Here is a 26,262-nt window from a genome sequence, read left to right on the forward strand (position 1 = left end):
ACGAGAATCGACATTTTGAGCATAAACTCTTCATCAGGAATCTGATCTGCAGTCCTCACTTTGCCCTACCATGAAGTGTATAAAGTCTAAATTAAACTCCATCTGCTACTCCTCAGCCCATTGGCCCATCTGATCAAGGTTCCATTGTACTCTGAGATAATTTTCTTCACTGTCTAGTACACCAGCTATTTTGGTGTCATCTGCATACTTACTAATTATGTCTTCTATATTTACGTCCAACTTATTTATATCAGTGACAAAGAGCAGTGGGTCCAGCACTGATCCTTGTGCACACTGCTGGTCACAGTCCAATAAAGAACCCTCTACCTCCTACCTTAAGCCAATTATGCATCCAGTTGGCTAGCTCTACTGAATCCCTGTGATGTAACCTTGCTAACCAGTCTACTGTGCGGAACCTGTCGAATGCCTTGCTGACGTCCATGGAGACAATGTCTACCACTCGACCTTCATCAGTCTTCTTTATCACTTCTTCAAAAAAACTCAATCAAATTATGGAGTTGTACAGCACAGAAACACCCTTCGATGCAACTCGTCCATGCCGACCAGATATCCTAAATTAATCTGTCCCATTTGGCCCATACCTCTCTAAATCTTTCCTATTTATGTACCATCCAGATGCCTTTAAATGTGTAATTGTATCAGCCTCCACCACTTCCTCTGGTATCTCATTCTATAGACGTGCTACCGTGTGCATGAAAAAGTTGTGCATTAGTTCCCTTTTAAATCTTTCCCTTCTCACCTTAAACCTACCTGGGATAAAGACCTTGGCTATTCACTGTATCCATGCCCCTCATGATTTTATAAACCACTTTAAGGTCACCCCTCAGCCTCTGACACTTAAGGGAAAACAGCTTCACCCTATTCAGCCTCTCCCTATAGCTCAAACCCTCCAATCCCAGTCACATCCTTGTAAATCTTTTCTGAGTTTTGAAGTTTAACAACATCTTTCCAATAGCAAAGAGACAGGAATTGAATACAGTATTCCAAAATTGGCCTAACAAATGTACCCTTAACAGTCTCAAAGATGACAAGTGTGAGGGCTGAAAATGGAGCCCTTTGTTATACATGCTATGACTAGGAACAAATTACTAAGGGTAACTCTGCTGAGTTGGGCAACACAGGAAATACATTCAAGGAGAATAGGTGTCATTAGCTGTGTCAAATGCCAGGGAAGACAAAAGGGACAATGCAACAGATGCAAAGCAAATTAATGTTATTTTTGACGGCAGTAGTCATGGCCACCTAATTGATGAAACTGAGACAAAAATTGTGAATGTTGTAGACGAGGATTTTGGGAGATGACAAGTTATTTAAGGATTTTAAAGGTAAAGAGAGATTGGTGATACTTTGTGAATTGATTAATTATTGATATTTAGAATTAGTTATTTTGCTATAATCTCATCAAGCCATTCAGCAAGTTTTGAAGTTTAACTCAGATTTCTGCACAGATTGATAACATAAGCCAAAGAAAGAGGCTTTACTTCTCGCATACTGTTTGCTAAATATTTTGAAATGACAGCATCTGCAGTCCTTTTAATACAATAAATGGGCCTAACGTATCATAAAGTATTCGTTTTGCTCTTGCAACAAGCATTGTAGTGATTTCTATAATATGATAGCAAAGCCTGACATCACACAGTGGCCCAAAGGTTATTGTGCCAGCAGGTTTGGAGCTCTGCATAATTAGCTTGTAAGCAAGCTCCACTGCTTTGGCAGCCAGCTGCAGTCTGCCACAGTTGGTTGTCTTTTAGCTAAGTGAAAGAGGTCCCACAATGTCGAGTGTAGATTCAGAAGGGAAAACTTTGTAATAAGAGTAATGTGCCTTATCATGCTGGAGATTTTCAGCACTTTAAGGATAGATTACAGTTCCTAATTAAATTTTTGTAGCCTTAATTAAAGAATCTGCTTCAGTTTTACGATGGTTCTGTTACACTTTCCACTCTGCTCTGATTTAATTATTCTGATGAATGCAATTAGTATGCTAAGGCAATTGTTCATTTCATTTGCATATTATATTGGATAATTGGATGACGCTAAAGTGATTAAATTAGTAGAATGACAGATGAATCTGCTTTTGTTCAGGACAAAAATTAAGTTTGTAAGAATGACCACGGTGGGAATTGGTGACCTTTGCATATTCATTAGGGAAAAATGCATATTGTTAATTTGTAAAAGTGTTGCAAGGTGCTGACTGTGTAACCCTTGATCTCAGCTGGCAACCAAGAGCAGCATTTTTTTCATGGCCCTGCTGTATTCAGTTACTAAACAGTAATGTGGTGATTTCATTTTTTCAAACTTTGGGGACTAATGAGAAATGCAGAGACATTACAGAGTTAAGCAGCAATAAGCCAAACTCCACAGAAAAAGTCATGGCATTTATTGTTTACGATACTCTGTAAGGTTCAGTTCCCAATCTGCGTTACTTGATCCCACAAAGTCTGCAGTTGGGATGACACAGTTATCAATGCCCTTCAAATATCAAGACATATTATTGATCACTCTTACTTCTGGACTGTATGTGCGAGGTTCAACTCTAATGCCTTGTGTTCAGTTAGACTTGTGGTGCTCACTGCATTGGCTTAAATTATAGCTTACTTGACCAAGACACCAAATAGCTGCTGGCACCCAAGGGAAAATATCCAAGTGAGAGTTAATACATACAGTAAAAATCAGAAGGGGCAGTGAAACAACCTCATTAGAGTTTGAACAGCCTACTTCTTTAAATATTGGATGTGAATAGATAGTTTTAATTTGCCTTCATTAGCATAACAGTCTCCAAATGTATCAACAAATGGATTAAAATTTCCTGAAGGATACTGTCTATTCTAAATGAATGATGATGCAAGTGTGTGCTTGGATTTAGTTGGTATGAGCTGCCCCAACTTTACTGTATGAATATTAAATTTAAAGGCAGACCTCAAATGCTGTGCTGATCACTTTTATAAGGATGGCAAGTACTCTGGCTGTCCTTGGAGATGCATGAATCTAACACTTTAAGTGACCTAACCTTGTTTTAGAGTCACAGAGACATACAGTACAGAACCAGACCCTTTAATCTAACCATGTCAACCATAATCCCAAACTAAACTAGTCCCCACTGCCTGTGCTTGGCCCGTATCCCAGCAAACACTTATTTGTGTGTTTGCTTAAATGTCTTGGAAGTGTTGTAACTCTGCCTACATCTACCACTTCCTCAAGAAATTCATTCCACACACTAACCACTCCCTGTATCAAAAAAGTTGTCCCTTACGTATTTTTAAATCTTTGACCTCTCACCTTAAGAATATGCCCTTAAGTCTTGAAATCCCCCACCCTCAGGAAAAGACACCTGCCATTCACCTTATCTATACCCTTCATGATTTTATAAACCTCTATAAAGTCACCTCTGAGCCTCCTACACTCCATGGAAAAATAGTCCCAGGCGATCCAGCCTCTCCTTATAACTCAAATCCTCCATTGTTGGCAGCTTCTAGCTTCAGCTGCAGACCTTTGATGTCGAACACACCATTGTATAAGAAGTTTGAAATCCAATGAATGATACTATCTGTATTTTTAATCAACTTCACTTTTCATTCATGAATTATCCAGACGTGTTCAAACAAACTTCCAGACCTGGTGTAATTTGACTTAGTGCTATTCCCTACAATAATTTCTGTTTGTTTGCTAAGCACCATCAGTCTATATAAACAGTTATAGTAATCTCTAACTTCTGTCCTGCTTCCTGTTCAGTGCACATTAATCCTCCTGTGTGGCACCTTGGGACACTCCATTACATTTCCGACATTGAATATGCATGTATAAAATAAAACCAGGAACTGTAGAAATTACTTGGCAGATCATGCTACAACTGGGAAGATACAGGATGGGTTGTGGCATTTCAGGTATATATCCTTCATTAAAACTGCAAATTGTATTATAAAAATGTTGACAATACTAGAATAATGTCAGGAGAAGAGAGATAATGGAAAAGATCATCATTAAGGTGATAGATTTATGTGTAACATAAATATTTCTCTGTTGCTTGTAAGTCTCCATTTTAACTGACCTTTAGTCATAGAGATGAATCACCATTGCACAAATATTTAGTTCAGATGACTTCCACACTAGCCACTAAATATTTTTAAGTCAACACGCAAAGCATGATACATTCAGCACTGAAAGCTTGGACCTTAGTAAATTTACTTAGAATTGTCATCCTTTAAATGTGGGATTTCTAAAACAAATAAACTTTTCATCTAACAATTCCAAGCGACTCACTTCCAGTTTAATTTATGGAAGGTAGCTCAAGTTATCAGTCCACAGAACATGTTCAGATCCAGTACAGATAAAATTCATCTTGTGCATAAAGTGAAATGCAATTATTTTATTTAATGTTTTGTTTTAAGTTTTAACGTGTGGAACAAGTCATTGTATGCTTCATAGAGTCATAGTGATGTACAGTACGGAAACAGACCCTTCAGTCCAACTCGTCCATACTGACCAGATAACCTAAATTAATCTAGTCCCATTTGTCAGCCATTGGTCCATAAAGCTAAAACTTTCTTATTCATGTACCCATCCAGATACCTTTTAAATGTTGTAATTGAACCAGCCTCCACCACTTCCTCTGGCAGTTCATTCCATACACGCACCACACTTTGCGTGAAAAAGTTGCCCCTTAGGTCCCTTTTAAATCTTTCCCCTCTCACCCTAAACCTATGCCCTCCAGTTCTGGACTCCCCCACCCCATGGAAACACTTTTCCTATTTATCCTATCCATGCCTCTCATGATTTTATAAACCTCTGTGAGGTCTCCCCTCAGCCTCTGACACTTAAGGGAAAATAACCCCAGCCTATTCACCTTCTCCCTTTCGCTCAAATCCTCAAACCCTGGTAACATCCTTGTAAATCTTTTCTGAACCCTCCAAGTTTCACAACATCCTTCCTATAGGAGGGGGACCAGAATTGCACACAGTATTCCAAAAGAGACCTAACCAATGTCCTGTCCTCAATGCTCTGACTAATAAAGGAAAGCATACCAAGTGCCGCCTTCACTATTCTGTCTACCTGAGATTCTATTTTCAAGGAACTGTGAACCTGCACTCCAAAGTCCCTTTGTTCAGCAACGCTCACCAGGATATTTCCATGAAATGTATAAACCCTGCCCTGATTTGCCTTTCCAAAATGCAGTACCTCACTTGTATCTAAATTAAGTTCCATCTGCCACTCCTTGGCCCATCTGATCAAGATCCCGTTGTACTCTGAGGTAACCTTCTTTTCTGTCCACTACACCTCATCTGCAAACTTACTAACTACACCTCCTATGTTCACATCAAATCATTTATATAAATGATGAAAAGCAGTGAACCCAGCACCGATCCTTGTGGCACTCCACTGGTCACAGGCCTCCAGTCTGAAAAGCAACCCTCCACCACCACATTTTGTCTTCTACCTTCGAACCAGTTCTGTATCCAAATGGCTAATTCTCCCTGTATTCCATGTGATCTAACCTTGCTAACCAGTATATCACGAGGAACCTTGTTGAATGCCTAACTGAAGTCAATATAGATCACGTTCACCAATCTGCCCTCATCAATCCTCTTCATTACTTCTTCAAAACACTCAAGTTAGTGAGACATGATTTCCCACACACACAACCATGTCAACTATCCCGAATCAGTCCTTGACTATCCAAATGCATGTAAATTCTGTCCCTTAGGATTCCGTCCAACAACTTGCCCACCACTGATGTCAGGCCCACCAGTCTATAGTTCCCTGGCTTTTCCTTACTATGTTTCTGAAATAGTGGCATAACATTAGCCAAACTCCAGTCTTCCGGCACCTCTTCCGTGACTATCAATGATACAAATACCTCAGCAAAGGGCCCAACAATCACCTCCCTAGCTTCCCACACAGTTCTAGGGTATATTGATCAGGTCCTGGTAATTTATCCACTTTTATTCATTTTAAGACATCCAGCACCACCACCTCTGTAATATGGACATTTTTCGGGATGTCACTATCTGTTTCCCCACATTCTATATCTTCCATGTCCTTCTCCACATTTAGTATCTCCCCCATCTCCTGTGGTTCCATACAAAGGCTGCCTTGCTGATCTTTGAGGGGCTCTATTCTCTCTCCAATTACCCTTTTGTCCTTTAATGTATTTATAAAATTCCTTTGGATTCTCCTTAACTGTTTGCGAAAGCTATCTCATGTTCCCTTTTTGCCCTCTCGATTTACCCCTTAAGTTTCGTCTTATTGCCTGTATACTCTTCTAAAGATTCACTCAATCTCTGCTGTCTATATCTGACATATGCTTCATTCTTCTTAACTAAAACTTCAATTTTTCTAGTCATCCAGCATGGCCTACACCTTCCACTCTTACCTTTCATCCTAGCAATAACATACTGTCTCTGGACTCTTGTTATTTCACTTTTGAAGGCTTCCCATTTTCCAGCCATTCCTTTATCTGTAAACATCAGCACCAAATCAACTTTTGAAAGTTCTTGCCTAATATCGTCAAAATTGGCCTTCCTCCAGTTTAGAACTTTAACTTTTAGATCGGGTCTCTCCTTTTCCATCACTATTTTAAAACTAATAGAATTATGGTCGCTGGCCCCAAAGTGCTCCCCTACTGACACCTCAGTTACCTGCCCTGCCTTATTTCCCAAGAGTAGGTCAAGTTTTGCACCTTCTCTAGTAGGTACATCCACATACTGAATCAGAGAATTTTCTTGTACACACTTAACAAAATCCTCTCCATCTAAACCCTTAACACCATGGCAGTCCCAGTCTATGTTGGAAAGTTAAAATGCCCTACCATTACCATCCTATTTTTCTAACAGATAACTGAGGTCACCTTACAAATTTGTTTCTCAATTTCCTGCTGACAATTGGGAGTCTACGGTACAATCCCAATAAGGTGATCATCCCTTTTTTCTTTCTCAGTTCCACCCAAATAACTTACCTGGACGTATTCCCAGGAATATCCTCCCTAAGTACAGCATTATCCCTTATCAAAAATGACACTCCTCCTGCTCTCTTGACCCCTTTCTATCCTTCCTGTAGCATTTGTATACTGGAACATTAAGCTGCCAATCCTGTCTATCTCTGAGCCACCTTTCTGTAATTTCTATGATATCCCAGTCCCATGTTCCTAACCATGCCCTGAGTTCATCTGCCTTCCATACTTGGCCTCTTGCATTGAAATAAGTGCAGTTTAATTTACCTCGTTTTCGGCTTTGTTCCTGCCTGCCCTGACAGTTTGACATGGTTCCCCCCCCACCACCTTACTAGTTTAAATCTTCCTAAGCAGCTCTACTAGCTTAAATCTTCCCAAGCGGCTCTGGCAAATCTCACCACCAGTATATTAGTCCCCTTCCAATTCAGATACAATCTGTCCTCTTTATACAGATATCTTCTATCCCAAAAGAGATTCAACTCTATTCAACAAAATGAACTCTAAATGTATCAAGTAACAAAGGTCAACATATAAATGTGATATACAATGCCACAACTTAAGGATATTCTTTCATAGTGCAGAATCTCTGTCCTGTCCAGAGAGGCATTGCACGACAGCCAAAAACACATTCGTTGGGTGAAAATCAGACTGACCCTCATCTTTCTCCTGATGGCTAACCTTCACACTTACCACGTACAGACACTTCTTTCTTAAGCATTCTCATGTCTTGGGCGTGCCTTTACCAGCCAAATAAAAGAGGTCAGGTGGAAGACTGGCAAGATTGTTAAGAAAACAGTGCTGCCAGATTCAAATTTAGAATGACAGTGATGGTCTAATTGCCTTATAAAATCACAGAATAGTAAGTACAGCAAAGAAGGAGGCCATTCAGCCCATTGAATCTATCCAAACTATTTCAAAGAGCAATCCAGTTACTCTCCTTGAGGTATCCTTTCAATTTTTAATTGTTTAGAATATGCCAGATTGTGGAATTATGACCTTCAAAAATATAAAATGGACTAAATAAAACGTAGAACATTACAGCGCAGTACAGGCCCTTCGATCCTCAATGTTGCGCTGTCCTGTGAAACCAACCTGAAGCCCATTTAACCTACACTATTCCATTCTCATCCATAACCTGTCCAATGACCATTTAAATGCCCATAAAGTTAGCAAATCTACAACAGTTGCAGGCAGTGTGTTCCACGTCCCTACTACTCTCGAGTAAAGAAACTACCTATGACATCTGTCCTATATCTATCATCTCTCAGTTTGAAGCTATGCCCCCTTGTGCTAGCCATCACCATCCTGGGAAAAAGGCTCTCACTGTCCACCAGAAAAACATAGTATTTCTGAATGATTGGCTTCTGTCACTTGAAAATGGTTGAATTAATTAGGAAATCGAATTTTTGAACAAATATATTTCATCCAATGCTGATGTCTGCATTCCACCGTGATTCCATATTATGCAGGTGGATATCCAATCTTTTATTCTTTCAGTCTCTTGAAGCCACTAAACTTTGCTTTAGTGTGGTACAGGTCTCTGGTATGTCACCCCCATAGCCATTCAACATATGCATGTTCAGACAGTGAGTATCGGCAGACTCATTTTTCATTGGAAGCAACACAGTTAACCATAATCCTGATGTCTTCAAACAGCCTCCTTCCTTTTCCCAGCAAAGGTTACTGCATGGCAATCATTTCCTGGCTAATTTACTTCTCCCGGGCTGAAGGATATTTGTAACCCTCCCATCTGTTGTTTCATCTGAACTCAGCTGAGTTGATTTAAGCCAGGGATCAAATCTCAGTCATGTTAAATATTTTAATATTGAAAAAATTACAATTTCTTTTAAGTACAGAAATGTAGCTCTTTCTAGTCTGAAATAAGGTTTTATTTTTTGCATTCCCTCCCCCTCTATCTTGTCAATCATATGCTGGAGAAACATTCATACAAGTTTCAAAACATTACATGAACCTTATTATTTAGAGGCTGTGGAACAGCCTTTGCATCTCAGTGCTAATGTAAGCACTGGCGGAACAATAAAGCAATGTAGAATTGATCTAAGAGCAGGAAAAAGGCCCAAATTGTGACATATTCTGCTGATTCAGTGCCTCTGCCTCGGGTTCTGTTTATGAATGTGCACAGGGAAATAATGCAGATCTTGCATCCTTAAAGTGAAACTGTCTACCAGCAAGTATGAAAAATCCTTCCCTTTCGACATGAACCCCTATTATCCTTTCTCTTCAAAGAAATTCTGGCATTAATGTATTACTTTGTACATTGCATCTGCTATGTGTTGCTTTGTGTGACTAGAGGAAGTGAGCTTTTGTAGGCTGTAGCAGTATTGAAAAGTAATACATGTCAAATAACAAATATAGATATCCCCAAATTTCCAAAAGCACCCTTTATATTTGCTTTCTCTGACCATGTAAAATTACGTATTTGACAGATTTTAGAAATGTTTATTTAAAAGACAAAAAGATAAAAGAGATATAAAGAGGTTCAACAGTTCTGTATCAAGGTGTTGCTTCAAAGTGTATTTGGACATACGATTATGGTATAATTCTCGATACAGCAAATGTGCAGTGTCAGGTATGTGAAGTGTAATGTGGGACAGTGGAATCATATCAAGATTGCCCAACTTTCCCAGAGCAAGACAGGAGAGAGCATCTTCCAACCATTGTTATGAACAGTCCACAGCGTGGTATTGGAATTGGTTGCCTGCCCAGGTTCTGAGGGGAAATGCATTTTGTAAAGGTTGTTTAATGAATTACATACTAAAGAATAAAAAATAAACTGGATCTCGTGAAAGACTTTGGCAGGCTTCCTCTGAGAACAGTAACTGAAAAGTTGAGTTGCTAGAGTAGGTTTCAGAAGGATACGATTAGGTGAAATCTGTGGTATTCCACCACCATATACTCTGGTGGGGTGGCTAATTCAGTTTTGCTCAGTCCAGTACTGGCACAGTTTGCAATTGTGGCATGTGTATGAGTTGTTTGATGCACTCACATCATTTTACAATTTTTCTGTCCAGTCTTTATATGTACCGATTGTCTTTGAAACTTGACTGATGGTTCAAAATAACACAGCTGGGTAACCTTCACTCTGGCTCACCATTCTCAAGTACTATAAATTGGATTATTGTTTTGACCTAGAATTCAGAGCAAACCTCTCCATTTACATTTCTTACTGTTTTCAGAGTGAGAAAGACATCAGAACATTACAGGATATTAACTCACCATGAGCAAATTTAACAACTCTAATGGTTCCATACTTTTGAAAAAAATCTTCTATGGTCCACATTTGACAACCGTATACTGGGGGGCAGGGGTGGTAAACAGTGGTAGTTTGACGCACTGACCTCTACATCGCCGAAGCCAGGCGCCAACTCACAGACACCTTCTCCTAACACTCCCTCAACCATGACCTTACCTCCCATCACCAAACCATCATCTCCCAAACCATCCACAACCTCATCACCTCAGGGGATCTCCCATCCATAGCCATCAACTTCATAGTTCCGCAAGCCCAGACTGCCTGGTTCTACCTCTTACCCAAAATCCACAAACCTGACTGCCCCAGTCAATCTATTGTCTCTGCCTGCTCCTGCCCCACCAAACGTATCTCCTCATATCTCAACGCCATCCTGTCCCCTTGGCCCTGAAGCTCCCCACTTACATACACCCTCCACCTTCTCCATGAGCTTTGCTTCCCCAGTCTCCAATGCCTCATCTTCACCATGGACATCCAGTCCCTATATGCATCCAACCAGCATGGCAAAGGCCTCTAAGCCCTCCGTTTCTTCCTCTCCCACTGACCCAACCAGTACCCCTCCACCAACACACTCATTTGATTGGCAGTTCCTCATCCTCAACAATTTCTTTTTTGAATCCTCCCACTATCTTCAGACCACAGGGGCAGTCATGGGCACCTTTATAACTCCCAGCTATGCTTGCCTCTTCATAGCATACGTGGAACAGTCCATCCTCTGCAGTTACACCGGCACCATCTCACACCTTTTCCTCCGCTGTATGTATGATGACTGTATCGGCACCACCTCATGCTCCCACAAGGAGGTTGAACTGTTCATCAACTTCACTAACAACTTCCATCCTGACCTAAAGTTCATCTTGGACACCTCCTTCCCCTTCCTGGACCTCTCTGTCTCCATTTCCCATGACCGACTCAAAATAGACAGCTATTTCAAGCCTACCGAATACCACAGCCACCTGGTCTACACCTTCTCCCTCCCCCGACTCCTGTAAAAATGTGATCCCTCAATCCCAATTCCACCGCTTAGCCCGTATCTACTCCCTGGAGATGCAATTCCACTCCAGGACATCCCAGATGGTCTCCTATTTCAAAGACCACAATTTCCCCTCCCACGTGATCAGCAATGCCTTCCAGTGCATCTCCTCCACTTTCTACACCTCCGCCTTTGAACTCAACCCTCCAACTGCTACAAGGATAGAACCCTCTTGGTCCTCACCTTCCATCCCACTAATTTCCGGAAACAGCACATTACCCTCTGCCATATCTGCCACCTACAATCAGACCCTACCACCAGAGATATATTTCCCTCCCATCCCTACCTATCTGTGTTCCACAGAGACCATTCCTTGCGTGGCTCCCTCATTAGGTCCACACCTGGCACCTTCCCTTCCCACTGCAAGAGGTGTAAAACCTGCACCCATACCTCCCCCCTCACCTCCATCCAAGACCCCAAAAGATCTTTTCACATCTGGTAGTGATTTCTCTGCACACCCACCCACCCACCTCATCTGCTGTGTCCATTGCTCTCGATGTGACCTTCTCTACATCGGAGAGACAGGGCATCAATTTACGAAGTATTTCAGGGAACACCTCTTGGATATGTGCACTAAACAACCCACTGCCCTGTGGCTGACAACATCAACTCCCTCTCCCATTCCCACTCCCACCCCCACTCCCAGTTCCTCCAAGAACATGCACATCCTGGGTAGCCTCCACTGCCAAATTCAAGCCACGTGACGGCTGGAGGAAGAACGCCTCATCCTCTGCCTTGGGACCCTTCAACCACACGGCACAACATTGACTTCACTGGTTTCCAAATTTCTCCTCCCCCACCTCATCCCAGATCCAACCTTCCAACTCGGCACTGCCCTCTTGACCTGTCCTACTTGTCCATCTTCCTTCCCACCTATCCACTCCACCTTCCCCTCCGACCTATCACAATTACCTCCACCTGCATCCACCTATTGCCTTCCCAGCTACCTCCCCCCCCCCCCCCCCCCCCCCCAGTACCATCCCCACCCTCCTTTTTATCTCTCAGCCTCCTTCCCACCCCACATTCCTGATGAAGAGCTTATGCCCAAAATGTCGAAACTCCTGCTCCTTGGATGCTGCCTGAGCTGCTGTGCGTTTCCAGCACCACACTTTTCAACTCTGACTCTCCAGCATCTGCAGTCCTTACTTTATCCTCGGTGATGTCTGCAGTGCATCCTGTGCTTGATGCACACTGCGGCAGGGAAGGGAGTTCATGATGCTACAGCAGCTGAAATGAGCAGTATCAAATTTAAAAGGAACAGCAGGAAGAAAAATAAGTCTCAGCAATCAGTGTAGTTGGAAAAGCAAGAGCCTCCAGCACAGTCATCGCCAATCTTGAATTAGCTCCACCTGTGCCAGCACCACAAATACCCCTTCCTCTTTGACATTCCACCCAATAAAGCACATGCAGAAATATAAATACAGTTGAGACAACTGATTTCATTCACAGTTGAAACTTTATTGCTGGAACAGCACAGCAGGTCAGGCAGCATCCAGGGAACAGGAGATTCGACGTTTCGGGCACAGGCCCTTCTTCAGGAATGAGCAGAGAGTGTTCAGCAGGAGAAGATAAAAGGTAGGGAGGAGGGACTTGGAGGAGGGGCGTTGGAAATGTGATAGGTGGAAAGAGGTCAAGGTGAGGGTGATAGGTCGGAGTAGGATGGAGGCGGAGAGGTCAAGAAGAAGACTGCAGGTCAGGAAGGCGGTGCCGGGCTGGAGGGATTCGGCTGAGACAAGGTGGGGGGAGGGGGGATGAAGAAACTGGTGAAGTCCAAGTTCATCCCCTGTGGTTGGAGGGTTCCCAGTCGGAAGATAAGACGCTCCTCCTCCGACCGTCGCGTTGTTGTGGTTTGGCGGTGGATGAGTCCAATGACCTGCATATCCTCGGTGGAGTGGGAGGGGGAGTTGAAATGCTGTGCTACAGGGTGGTTGGGTTGGTTCGAACCCAACAACGCGACGGTCGGAGGAGGAGCGTCTTATCTTCCGACTGGGAACCCTCCAACCACAGGGGATGAACTTGGACTTCACCAGTTTCTTCATCCCCCCTCCCCCCACCTTGTCTCAGCCGAATCCCTCCAGCCCGGCACCGCCTTCCTGACCTGCAGTCTTCTTCTTGACCTCTCCGCCTCCATCCTACTCCGACCTATCACCCTCACCTTGACCTCTTTCCACCTATCACATTTCCAACGCCCCTCCTCCAAGTCCCTCCTCCCTACCTTTTATCTTCTCCTGCTGAACACTCTCTGCTCATTCCTGAAGAAGGGCCTGTACCCGAAACGTCGAATCTCCTGTTCCCTGGATGCTGCCTGACCTGCTGTGCTGTTCCAGCAATAAAGTTTCAACTTTGATCTCCAGCATCTGCAGACCTCACTTTCTCCTCGATGATTTCATTCACAGGCTAGCAAGCATCACCTTCTCTCAAATGGTTGACAATGGTGTATCCATCTCCCAGAGCAGAAATTCTCCATGAAGCTTCATTCCCCGTACCCCTCAGTTTTACACCATGGACTGATAAAAAGAGGCAAAAAGAAATTTGACCCTGATTGACCTTCACGTATAATTTGTATCAGAAGAAGAACAAACAAAACAAAGATTGGCTTGCAAATGGAGATGTCCTGTACAACTACTGCTTGATACTTTCTCTAATTATAGCCACTTGCATCATTACAAACTGCCAAGGTTCTTTTTTTTTCCAGAATGTCTCAAGGCTATGAGTCAAGCTACTGGTTCTGTGCAGTTTGACAGAATTATATCTGAATGTCCTTTTCCACCATTACCAAATCTGAACCCAATACAGAAATGTGCTTTATTACTTCCTAAAAATGCTGGAATGAAGAGTCTCTTTTAATTTTTGTGGTTGTATAATTTTGACCTAAATATAACATTGGTAGCACACTTTGGATTCTTTCCATAGTCAGATGTGTATTAAGATGTAGGTTCAATGCCTTTGTGTTTCCACTTTGAAGGTGAACAAATTGGCATTTTAGTTTCTTGTCAAGTCATGAGATGAGAATGCTTTAGCGTAATACTTTGCTGCACTTTGATAAAACTGTGACTAACCAAGTGCTGATATATTTTATGCAATTGTACAAAGCTTTAACATTACAGACCATTTTAAGAAGTGGCGAGGCTGTTTGCCAAGTTCAAAGCCAAATGTGTTTCAAAAGGAGTTAAGATGTGGCTGGAGTTCTGATATTACCTATGAAAATTCACAGAAAACAGTATTATCTTAGGTCTCCACATCATGGTACGGAAATGAGCGGATTTTATTTTTGATACTTGGTTTACATTGTAGAAATTACTGATGTAAAACCAAATGGGAGGCAACTTCCAATAAAGAGATTTCAATTTCTGTTATTAAATTAAATCAACTGTTCACACTGGTTATGACATACTTCAGGGCCAGATCGGACTTGAACCCAGACCCTCTGGCCCAGAGGTAGGAACATTACCACTGTGCCACAATATCCTCTTACAAGCCCCTTCCCATCTCCCTGTCCCAAAAATCAACTTAGTATTTAGCCCTTCAGATAGGGCTTCTGTTAAACTGAAAAGAACAGGTACTATATCCACCACTCTTACTTCTACCCAAGTAAATGATTTTCACCTGTTTCCATTCCTTTTATGAGAGCACACAGGTTGCTTATAAGAGCCCCTTAAGGGGTTTTGTGATGCAGGTTTGTGTCCCCACATTTGGACGAGAAGCTTCAAGTTCATTTCCCACCTACCACAGAACTGTATAAAATGTGTCCAAAAGGTTGACTAAGAATACTTATTTGAATACTACATGTAACCATGCTTACACATTTCGATATGATTTCCCTTGGGTTATTTTCTGAAGCAAAAGTTCTTAAATGTCATGCAATTAGAAGAAAAATAATAGCTTGTAATTATAAAGCACTTTCCACAATCATTTAATGTCTCAAAGTGCTTTACAGCCAACAATCTATTTTTGGAGGGTAGTTACTGTTCCAATACAGTAAACTTAAGAGGACAATTTGTGCACAGCAAACACCCATAGACAGCGGTGTGATAACAACCAGATAATCCACGTTTGTGATATTGTCTGAGTGCTCAATATTGACCCCCAGGATGAACTCTCCCAGTCATTCTTTTAATAGTATCATGGGACCTTTCACTTGCCTGAGAACAAAGATGGTACCTCAGGTCAATATCTTATTTGAAAAACATCACATGTACCACTGGAGTATTATATGGAGCCAGATTTTATGTTGAAGCCGGAGGAATCTCTCTGCATCTCGGGACCCAGTATTGAACCCTCAAACATTCCAGGCACAGCTAGTTGTTTAAATAAGATAATGTTACAGCAGTAGGTTTACACAGGAAATGCAATGGCATGATTTCCCCATAGTTGTTGGCAGGGAGAAATGTTCTGCATCTATTCAATTGACTTTAATGTGTGAGCACAGAATTTGTAACCGGAGGATTGCAAAACAGCTAACAAAAACATTGCCAGTAATAAAATTGAAAGAATAGTATTGCGGTAATGATGAGACCATTGGGAGGTTCAGTTTCATTAAGTTTTTCACTCAGGGGCTTTCTTAATGACCACAGTGGTTCCTTTGAGCAAACTGACTTTCCAAAATGACCTTTGAGGTCATTTTACCTTTTGTGGTTCCCAAAGGTCAGGTTGAGGGAGAGCAACCACAATGCATCACAGGAAGTGTTCACCTGTATTCTGTGGTTTTCAGTTCTATACCTATTTACCTATACTTATTAATAGTAAATACTTAGATGAACACTTGAAATGCTACAACATGCAAGTCTGTGGGCTAAGTACAGGAAAATGGGATGAGAATAGATAGATACCTGATGGATGAAAGGGGCTCCTTCAGTACTGTAAAAATTCTGAGACTCTCTAGGTTGACTTGGTACAGTCCATAGCAAGCGAATTAATTTTATTTTGATATTGCCCCCAGAGTAGGTAGTATAAGCCCAATGTGGTAAAATCAGATTTCTTAATATTTGTTTGCCATTAGACAGGTCAGAGTTACCTCTGTTATAGGCTTAAGAACGCACAGTCAAGTAGTTGCCTGATGACTCTAAGTATTAACAAATAACTAAGATTACCTCAGTGTTTAATGGTAATTAGCAGTTTGTGTTCCAAGTTTGGATTGTGCTGGAAAAATCTTCCAGAATTTACATATGTAAGGCACTGAAGCTTTTCCTTCCCCTGCTCCACCTTCCCATGTCACACATCACAAGGAGGAGGCAGGTAACCTGCTCTCAGACTGTCCGCCTTGTGTAATAGACAGCTTGCCATGTAATTTAAAAACTCAATGATCTAACCTCTGTCCCTTCCTCACCATCTGTCCTCAGCATCTTCCTACTAAAATATACTGAAGTCTGAACTTCAAACCTCTGATACTAATCTGCACTGTCCCATAAACCACAGTCTTATCCCACTAGATCAGCCTCCAAATGTTCCAGAGGTTGGTGATCTGTTTAGTCATATCCATAACTTCATCCCTGTGCTCTGAGGGGACTTATGTTTTGGGCTGAAATAGACTAAATCAAGGACACTGATTTGTAATTAAAATAGTAATATCCATTACAACATTTCTGCTAAAATAGTGAACAAAATAATCTCACATCAGTAAACTAATTGTTGCTATGTAAATACTCATACAGGCTTATAAATGTACAATGAACATGTGACTGTTTGATAGTAAAATTTACTCAATCTTTGTGGAAGGAAATAACTTGGTATATACACAAAACAAGCAAGAAATTAGTCAAAAAGCATGGAAACAGACCCTGCAGTCCATCTCATCCATGTTGACCAGGTATCCCAAACTGAACTAGTCCCATTTGCCTGCGGTTGGCCCAAGTTCTCTAAACCTTTCCTATTCATGTATCTGTCCAAATATTTTTTACATGTTGTAATTTTACCCGCCTCTGCCACTTCCTTTGGCAGTTCATTCCATATATGCACCATCCTCTGTGAGAAAGTTGCCCTAAGGTCCCTTTTAAATTTTTCCCCTCTCACCTTAAACCTATGCCTTCTGGTTTTGGACTCTCCTATCCTTGGAAAAAGACTTGAGCTATTCACCCTATCCATGTCCCTCATAAACCTCTTTATGGTCATACCGCAGTCTCCAACACTCCAGCTTCTCCTTCAAACTCAAACTCTCTAGTTCCAGCAACATCATTGTAAATTGTTTCTGCATTCTTTCTAGTTTAGCAACATCGTTCCTACTGCAGGGTGATCAGAATTGTATGCAATATTCTAAATATGGCTTCATCAATATCTTGTACAGCTGCAACTTGACATCACAACTCTTATGCTCAGTGCTCTGACCAATAAAGGCACCCTTCGCTCCCTCTGTTCAATAACAGTCCCCAGGGCCCGATCATTAACCTGCCCTGGTTTGTCTTAACAAACCTCACATTTAACTAAATTAAACTGCTTCTGCCATTTCTTAGCTCAATGGCCTGTCTGATCAAGATTGAGAGCAACTCAAGATGTCAGCTGCAGTGAAGTGAAGGGTTCAAGACAATAGCTTTGCTATCAGTGGGTATTTTTCGCATTCAATCTATATAGCCTAGGATTCAATATTAGTGTATGAGTATTTAAACCAAAAATTTAAAAATTTTTAAGCTGTACTTCAACCGGAACCCAGAATTGGCTTGTGGGGCTGATGTTACTACAAACTGCAATGATTTGGAGATGCCGGTGTTGGACTGGGGTGTACAAAGTTAAAAATCACACAACATCAGGTTATAGTCCAACAGGTTTAATTGGAAGCACTAGCTTTCGGAGCAACGCTCCTTCATCAGGTGATGAAGCGTCGCTCCGAAAGCTAGTGTGCTTCTAATTAAATCTGTTGGACTATAACCTGGTGTTGTGTGATTTTTAATTTTGTACAAACTGCAATGGTTTTGTTAGCCACTGGGTGCAGATATCACAAAGCCAAAAGATAAACGTATCATATTCAGTATGGGAGTGCTGTCAAAATAAATGTAAAGTGGCTGTTCAATTCCCATTTTGACATTCCCATATAGCTTACACTGAGTCCTGAACCTGAATAGTGGAATTTTGTTGCCGAGCAGCTGATTGTTTAGTCCACTTAGAAATAAGTGAAATACAGAATAGAGCAGACTGTAGAGCTTGTTCTATCATTCAAGAGATGAACTGCATCTTAACTCTATCCATCCAACTTACCTCTGTAATCTTTAATTTGTTATAATCAGTTAATATAGTCACTAGTGTGATGTAAGAAACGAGGCAACCAATTTGTATACAACAAGCTCTCTCAAATAGCAATTAATAAATGACTAGATAATGTGTTTTAACTATGTTATATTGGCCAGTGCACTTTCCAATGTCCACTATCATGAAATCTTAAATGTTCCTATGAGGGAGACTTGGTTTAAAATCTCAACAGAAAGATGTGGAGGTGCCGGTGTTGGACTGGGGTGGACAAAGTCAAAAATCACTCAAAACCAGGTTATAGTCCAACAGGTTTATTTGAAAGTACAAGCTTTTGAAGTGCTGCTCCTTTGTCAGGTAACTAGTTACCTGGCGAAGGAGCAGCACTTCGAAAGCTTGTACTTTCAAATAAACTTGGTGTTGTGATTTTTAACATCCTTTGGCATTGGCCTATCACTCATGCTCAGGTATCGTGGTGGGGCTTTAAACAACAACTAACAATCTACATATTTAAAACTTAAGAGATATGGGGATACCACAGGAAAATTGCATTGAAGTAGAATATCAGCCATGATCTCATTAAATGGCAGAATGGTTTCAAACATCTGAATCACATAATCCCGCTCATATTATTATTTATTTTCTTTTGTACGACGGCTTGCATTTATGTAAGAACTGTAACACAAGCTAAACATTCAGGGTGCTTGACAAGTGCATATCAAACTAAAGTTGACAGTCTGCTACATGCTTTATTAGGCAAGGTGATGAAAAGAGCAGGCTTTAAGGAGTATTTTTAAAGAAGAGGAAGGATCACAGAGCATTAGGGAAGGAATTTCTTGAGCTCTAGTGTGGGTGATGCTAAGAAATTGCTGACACTCAATAACAGCAATGTGACAAATTCATATTAAGTTTGTATCATTTGTCAACAGCTCATTTTTCAGAAAAATAATGAATACCTTACAGGTGGGAGCACACTGTAAAGAAAATTTACCACTGTTCAATAACCATGTATTGTTTTTCAACACTAAAGTCATCACATTTCATTATTTATTGGCACATTCTGAAATCTAGTTTAAAAATGCCTCTATATTTTATTGTTTGGTGCAAAAGTGTAATTTTGCAGACTATGCATTACAACAGTTTACATTTAATGGACTGCCAGTTTGCACTTTAAATTTCAGAATTGAACATTGATTTTAAAATATGCTGCATTTCAATGGTGCCTTTCACCACCTCAGGATGTTCTATAGCATTTTACAATTAAATACTTTTGAAGTATCATTACTGTTATATGTAGGAAATGTGGCAGTCAATTTGTGCATTGCAAAGTCCCATAAACAGCAATGTGGCAATGACCAGACAATATGCTTTAGTGATGTTAAGGGAGAAATATTGGCCAAAGCAACAGAGAGAACCTTCCTCCATCTCTTTAAAATAATGTCATTGAATTGTTTAATACCAGGGCAAATAGAGATGGAAATAGATAGAGAAAGATGTGTGAGGATGTATGAGTGTAAGATTAGATAACCTTGGCTCATGTTTCAGGTTAGCATTTCAACCAGCAGGAAAAGAACCCTGCTGAAACCATCTTTCCTCTTTCTCTTCAAATGCTGATTTTTCTCCTCTGAAGCTAAAGGTGACTGCCACATGCTCCAGGGACTTCACCTATATCTTCACTTCTAAACAGAGTCAGTGAATTTTGGTTGACTTAGACAGCATTACAGTTGAGAACTTGATCCTGCCTCATCCAGTTTCCACACAACCATGTTTTTCAAAACACATCACTGGATAATGATCAAGAACAGTGAACCTGCCTGATTTATTTTTCATCCATGTTATTTTCTGTACATATTTCAGATTTCCAGAATTTGTCAGTTTGTTCCTTGTCACTTTCAAGAGTAAATTACTTAGACTTTGATGCCTTGTTCAGCATGTAATGTTAAATTGTGTATTACGTATTGTTGCTAGTAATACATCACAGCCCTTGGCAGCAGGTCTCTCGTCCTCGTGCCTAAAACTTGGATTTGTTTACTTGCATTCTTACAACTCAAGTACATCATCAATGGGGCCATATATTCCACAGCAGTTGTTAAAAAAACCCTTTGAAAGAAATCTTGTAAAACCCTGCAATTTATGTTGTTGCAGGCTCCTCTGTTTTATCCAGCACCTCTGGCTTTAATTTGGGTGCGAGTCAACATGAGTGCTTGTGCCTGGAAATTTTGTGTTTTGCCAATCCACAATTTACAATCCTGAGCTGCAGTTTTACAGCTCCTTGAGGCCTACCCTGGCCTACCTCCCAGGCTGAAGAAAGACAGTTGTGAGGGAATTTATGTTTCCTTATTGTTCGTTGGTAATCAAGCTAACCTGGGAGTGATTTGATTTTAATATCAGTTAGTTGAATTTAATGACTTGATTGAAAAGGTTCTGTGGAGCTAACAGGATGTGGGCACAGCAAGGTTCCATTAGTGGTATTGCTTCATTTCTTAATGTGCGCAAGTCTCTCTGTAAACTTGGCCTGCTTTATGACAAGTCCCATTAGTCTAAACAGTCTTACTCTTGGACTCGACTAAACTGATGAGAGCACTGATAAGGAAAACGAATGGCGACACATCAGTAGAATTTTTTAAAAGCGTCTTCAGGCCTTCTTTTCCATCCCCCCCCCCCCCCCCCCCCCTCCCCCGCCAACACACATACATACATACACACACACACACACAGTTTTTGTTAATGTATAATGTTTGAAAATCTCTGCAAATTGTAGATTCAGGGAATCACTACATTTTTCATGCAGGAAACTGATGCTGCATTCTGGAATGAGGAGAGTGGAATTGATTGTGTACATCTGTGCCTTCGGAGACCAAATCTGTTCATGCGTCATTAGGTTTGGTCAACTTGGCTGTTAAAAGGTTGGGGGTGGGGAAGTATAGGTTGTATTGGAGGATTCTAATAGTCTGGACATCTTAAGTGACGATTGTTTTTTTTCTTCTAAATGTTCATTTATCTGAAGTCGTAATGAAATGCCAGTGGAAATAGACAGTTTGCAAAATTTCTTATAAATTTTAGATTGTAATAGGTGTTAAGAACTATGACCACTTTGTTCTTTTTCTCTCTGATTTGATGGAATTTAATATTAGCACAACCACATAATATACTTTGCAGGAAGTTGACAGTCGGTTTTGAAAGGTTCCAGTTTAGTGCTTTTCTATGGTGCTGAGCCCCAGTACTAAACATGTTTGCCCAGTACAGGGAGTTGGCTGCTTTTCAGTCGTCAACTGCTGAATCATCACTTGTGGTTCAGGTACCTGGACACAGAATGGGGAGAATCAGCCAAGATTCCTAATCCTGACTGCTGTCTGACGACCCTCACCACGATTAGAAAAACTCACTCATTGACCTTGGTGACAATTTGGATGAAGCAACGGTGAACTGCTCCAGTGCAGCACAGGTCATTGTCTCGGAGGCAAAATTGAAAAGATGTTGACTGTATATGACTTCGACCTGAATTAATATTTATCCTTCAGTCGATATCATCTTTCTTAAAAAAAAATTATCTGGTTCTTATCACATTACAGTTTGTGGGAGTTTGCTGTGTGAAAGTAAGCTGTTGTAATTCCTTCATTGTACAAGTGACTACAAAAATATCTCAATTGATTTAAGAGGAGATTAATGACTATTAATTTGGTATAGTGGCTATATTACTCGTCTAGTAATCTGGAGTTGTGGATTAATAATCCAGAGATGTGAATTTGAGTCTCATCATGGCAGGGCAATGTAAATACACTGCATGAAATTAAGATAGTGACAGAGTTCTACTTTTACTGGACTAGCACTCTGGAGGTCTGAGGCAACACTCGAGGGAAACAGGTTCAAATCCCAGCATGTCAGCTGATATAGTTTAAATTAAATCTGAAATTGAAAGCTAGTTTCAGTAATGCTGACATTTGGCCTCTTAAGTCTGCACTGCCATTTAATAAGATCATGACCGATCTGTTTGTGGTACAAGTTCCACGTTTCCATCTACTCCCAATAATGTTTGATTTCCTGACTAGCAAGAATCTATCCACCTCTGCCTTGAAAATATTCAGTGACCTTGCCTCCAATGCCTTCTGAGTTCCAAAGTCTCTCAACCTCTCCTCATCTCTGTTCATAAATAATGACACCTAGTTTCCTAACAATGCCCCTCTGTCCTAGGTACCCCCACAAGAGGAAACATCTGTGTCACATTCACCTTGTAAAGACTGTTCAGGATCATACATCCTTCAATCAAATCACTGTTCATCGTTCTAAATTCCAGTGAAAATAAAACCAGTCTGCCCAACCTTCCCTCAAAACAACCACCCATTCCAGTTATCAATCTAGAAACTCCTCTGAACCACATCCAATGGTTTTACATCCTTACTTAAATAAGGAGACCAAAATTTTCAGTGCATTCAAGAAATGGTTTCACCAATGCCCAGTATAACTGAAATGTAACATCCTTACTGTTATCAACTAAATGATCATTAAACTACCCTCTATTATCTTAAAACCCATCTGGACCACTCATGTCTTTTAGGTTATATGACTCCAGATCACCACAGCAAAGTGATTGCCTCTCAGTTGCTGTCTGAAATAGCTTATAAACCTCTTTGCTCATGGACAATTAAGGTTGGCCTTGCTAGCAATAAATTCACCACATAGAAGAATAAATTATCTAGAATAAAATTAGTAGCACTATGTTTTATTTTAAATTATGGATGACACCGACTTGGCCAGCATTTGTTGCCTATTCCTAATTGTGCTTGAGGTGGTGACTGTGAAAGTACTAGATTGTTGTTGTTAAGAAAAACTTTGACCCCCACCTCGGGTTTTAGGAGAGGATTTCTGCTATTAATCCGGTTTGACCTGAACGTGAGTCCAGACCCATGGCAATTTCATTGATTCTTTGTGCCATTCAAAATAGCTTAGCAAAACACTAAGTATCAAAAAATTCACCATCACTTCCTCAAGGGTAGTTAGTGATGGACATTAAATGCTCACAATATAAGTGCCCCTCTCTGATATTTAACCATGTTTAGCATCATGGCTGAGTTCAGCAGCTGACTGACAAATGCAATAGGCCACAGATTCTGGACTTTCCTAATTAAATTCTTACTTTTGTAACGGCTAGCAGATTTATTTCTAAAAATGCAGTCATAACCCAGGACTCCTTCAGGGTGTTTATAATGCAGAATAGGACTTTGCAGAACTGTTGCATCTGCCACATCGTATGTGACTTTCCTACAGTAAAACATTGTTTGGAAGTAACCATTTCTTCTCTACTGTTGACGTCTGTGTTGTCTCGCATATTTGTTTTCCTTGATGCAGTGCTCAATGGTATCCCACGGCTGCGCACCCACTTTTAGCTGAATTTGTTAAATTTTACATACTGAACATTTGAATCTGTGGCTTCATACAGCCAATTAAGCTGAAGGTAGAGAGGAAGACTGCAAATCTGGAATGAAAATGAAGCTATTGGAAAAACAAGAGTGGGCAAATTGCATTTGAAAGCAGATGATAGGTTGATGAAAGTTCCTACCTGAAACATTAACCTACTTTCTCCTTCAGGTGTAAGAGGGCCTTGTGTGCTTTCATCATTTTTGTTTTTATCTTGTTTGTATTTGCTTCCTTTTTTCTCAACACTTGATCCCTTGTGGTCGATGTTGGCAGTGTAATCTTCATGTGAAGTGCAGCAGGGGATAATTAGACCAGGGGCCTGCAGACATAATTAAACCCTTATTTTAAAGACATGTATTATTTCCTTATTCCTGAATAAAACTTTGATCTCATTGATATTTGTTATCAAAAAGTAAATGTAAAAGTAGACAGATATCTGAGAAACATGTTGGTTGGGACAGGAGAGTTTCTCTTTGGTACAGGCTAAGGGGCTGAGAGAAGGAAAACGGAGGTGCTCCAGCAACACCACTGGTGGGAGGGTGTAATTACAATGTGACATGTTTACATTATAGACGTATACAAAACAGTACACAGACACTAATGAGGAAAATTGAGATACAACAGTTTTTTTTCAACATAATTTAGACTTTTTATAGTAGGCTTATTTTACTGGGTTTTGCCACATCTTTGTAAACATTATATTGTTTTTGCTTTCTTAGTTAACAGTGCAATCTGGCCGCCACCCCACAGTTCTTCAGAAACTCTGCCAACTGCCTTTTCAGTACTTTAGTGATCAACGATTGATCAAAGTCCTGTTTCCAACACTGATAACAGCTTGTTACAACAACCCACAGAACAAAGTCATCTTGGAGCAGGAGATGAGCTGCATTCTGTTAGCTACTTTTATCCAGGTAAATATGCATGCATGATCCAGCAATGCTCAGTTCTTCCTTACTCTTGAGATGTCAGTGTTGCTGACAAGGCCAGTATTTATTGCTCATCACTAATTGCCTTTGAACACATGATGATGAGCTATCTTTTTGAACCACTGTAGTCTATCCATAGTGCTGTTGAAAAGAGAGTTCCAGAATTCTAACCAAGCAACATTGAAGGATCAACAATATAATTACAAGGTAGGGTGGGGTGTAATCTGCATTAAATCAGTCCTTGCTTGATGGGGGAGGTAGTGGTTATAATCTGGAGACACAAACTAATGCTGTAGGGGCATGAGTTCAAATTCCACCATGACGACTGGTGAAATTTTTAATTCAGTAAAATCTGTAATTAAAAAGCTAGTTTAATTGTGAATTTGTAATGGTTGTCAGGTGTTGTAAAAATCCATCTGAATCAGTAATGTCCTTTTAGGGTAGGAAATCTGGCATTCTAACCTGCTCTGACTTACAAGTGACTGAGGTTGAATCTTCGCTTTATTCTGAAATTGTCTAAAGATCCGATCAATTCAAAGGCAACTAGGGATGGACAACAATTGCTGACTTTGCCAGTGACACAAATAACAGAAAAATTGAGGGCAATCTGCTTTGAAAGTGTTCAGTCTATCAGCACAAATATCCTTTGCGCAGATCATCAGAAACTACACTGATTGGTAGAGCTCAAAAAGGTAAAGGAGACACCAATGAACTAAAATTATAAACAAAAGTAAACATTACATAATAATCCACCTGTTTTCATGTACTATGTCATTCTGTATTCGCTGTGGTATTTGCTAATAGGTATGTCAAGGATGCTTCACAGCCGTATGTCTGTTTACACTTAGGGAGCTAATGGTTTTTATCTTAGGATAGAGGTACTATATATCCCTGTGAGAAAGCTTGAAGAAAGAGGGAGTGACTGCTTCACCTTGGATTGGTGCAGTAATTTGGACTTAAAAGCAAGAACTTGGTAGAGGCAGGTTTCAGTTTGTTCGCCCTGGAAATGCCTTTGGCTGTGAGAATGTGAGGTCTGAATTGGATGACCAGGTAAAATCAGGGGATATAATATTGTAAACCATCAGTCATTATAGATGAAATCTATGTTTGTACAAAAGATACTGGAAATGCTCATGATTTAGAGCTGCCAGTATTGGACTGGGATGTACAGAGTCAAAAATCACACAACACCAGGTTATAGTCCAGCAGGTTTAATTGGAAGCTCTAGCTATCAGAGTGTTGCTCCTGCATCAAGTAGTTGTGGAGTATAAGATTATACTCCACAACCACCTGATGAAGTGCATAGAAAGCTAGTGCTTTCATATAAACCTATTGGACGATAACCTGGTGTTGTGTGATTTTTAACTTTGGAAATACTTAGCATGGCAGTCAGCGTCAGTGGAGAGAGAAACAGTTAACTTTTCAAGTCATTCGGTAACTTTTCATTAGAAAGTTTGATGATGTAACAGGCTTTAACCAA

At 40.6% G+C, this 26,262-nt stretch overlaps 1 protein-coding gene across 6 annotated transcripts in view; it reads left to right on the forward strand.

Moving 5' to 3' along the window:
• The window catches only part of scaper (S-phase cyclin A-associated protein in the ER), a 316,829-nt gene that overhangs the window by 287,615 nt on the left and 2,952 nt on the right, over positions 1–26,262 (forward strand). For 4 of the 6 annotated variants that reach the window (XM_087982088.1, XM_087982089.1, XM_043680384.2 and 1 more), the window contains one exon: positions 24,576–24,767. In XM_087982088.1, coding sequence (XP_087838214.1) covers positions 24,576–24,767 — 192 coding nt within the window. Of the gene's footprint in view, positions 1–24,575; positions 24,768–26,262 lie in introns of those variants that run through there. The other 2 variants (XM_087982090.1, XM_087982091.1) reach the window with 1 other exon arrangement.

This window comes from Chiloscyllium plagiosum, unplaced genomic scaffold, assembly GCF_037043375.1.
Source record: "Chiloscyllium plagiosum isolate Xiang-an unplaced genomic scaffold, Cpla_swu_hap1 HiC_scaffold_42, whole genome shotgun sequence".
Classification (NCBI taxonomy): domain Eukaryota; kingdom Metazoa; phylum Chordata; class Chondrichthyes; order Orectolobiformes; family Hemiscylliidae; genus Chiloscyllium; species Chiloscyllium plagiosum.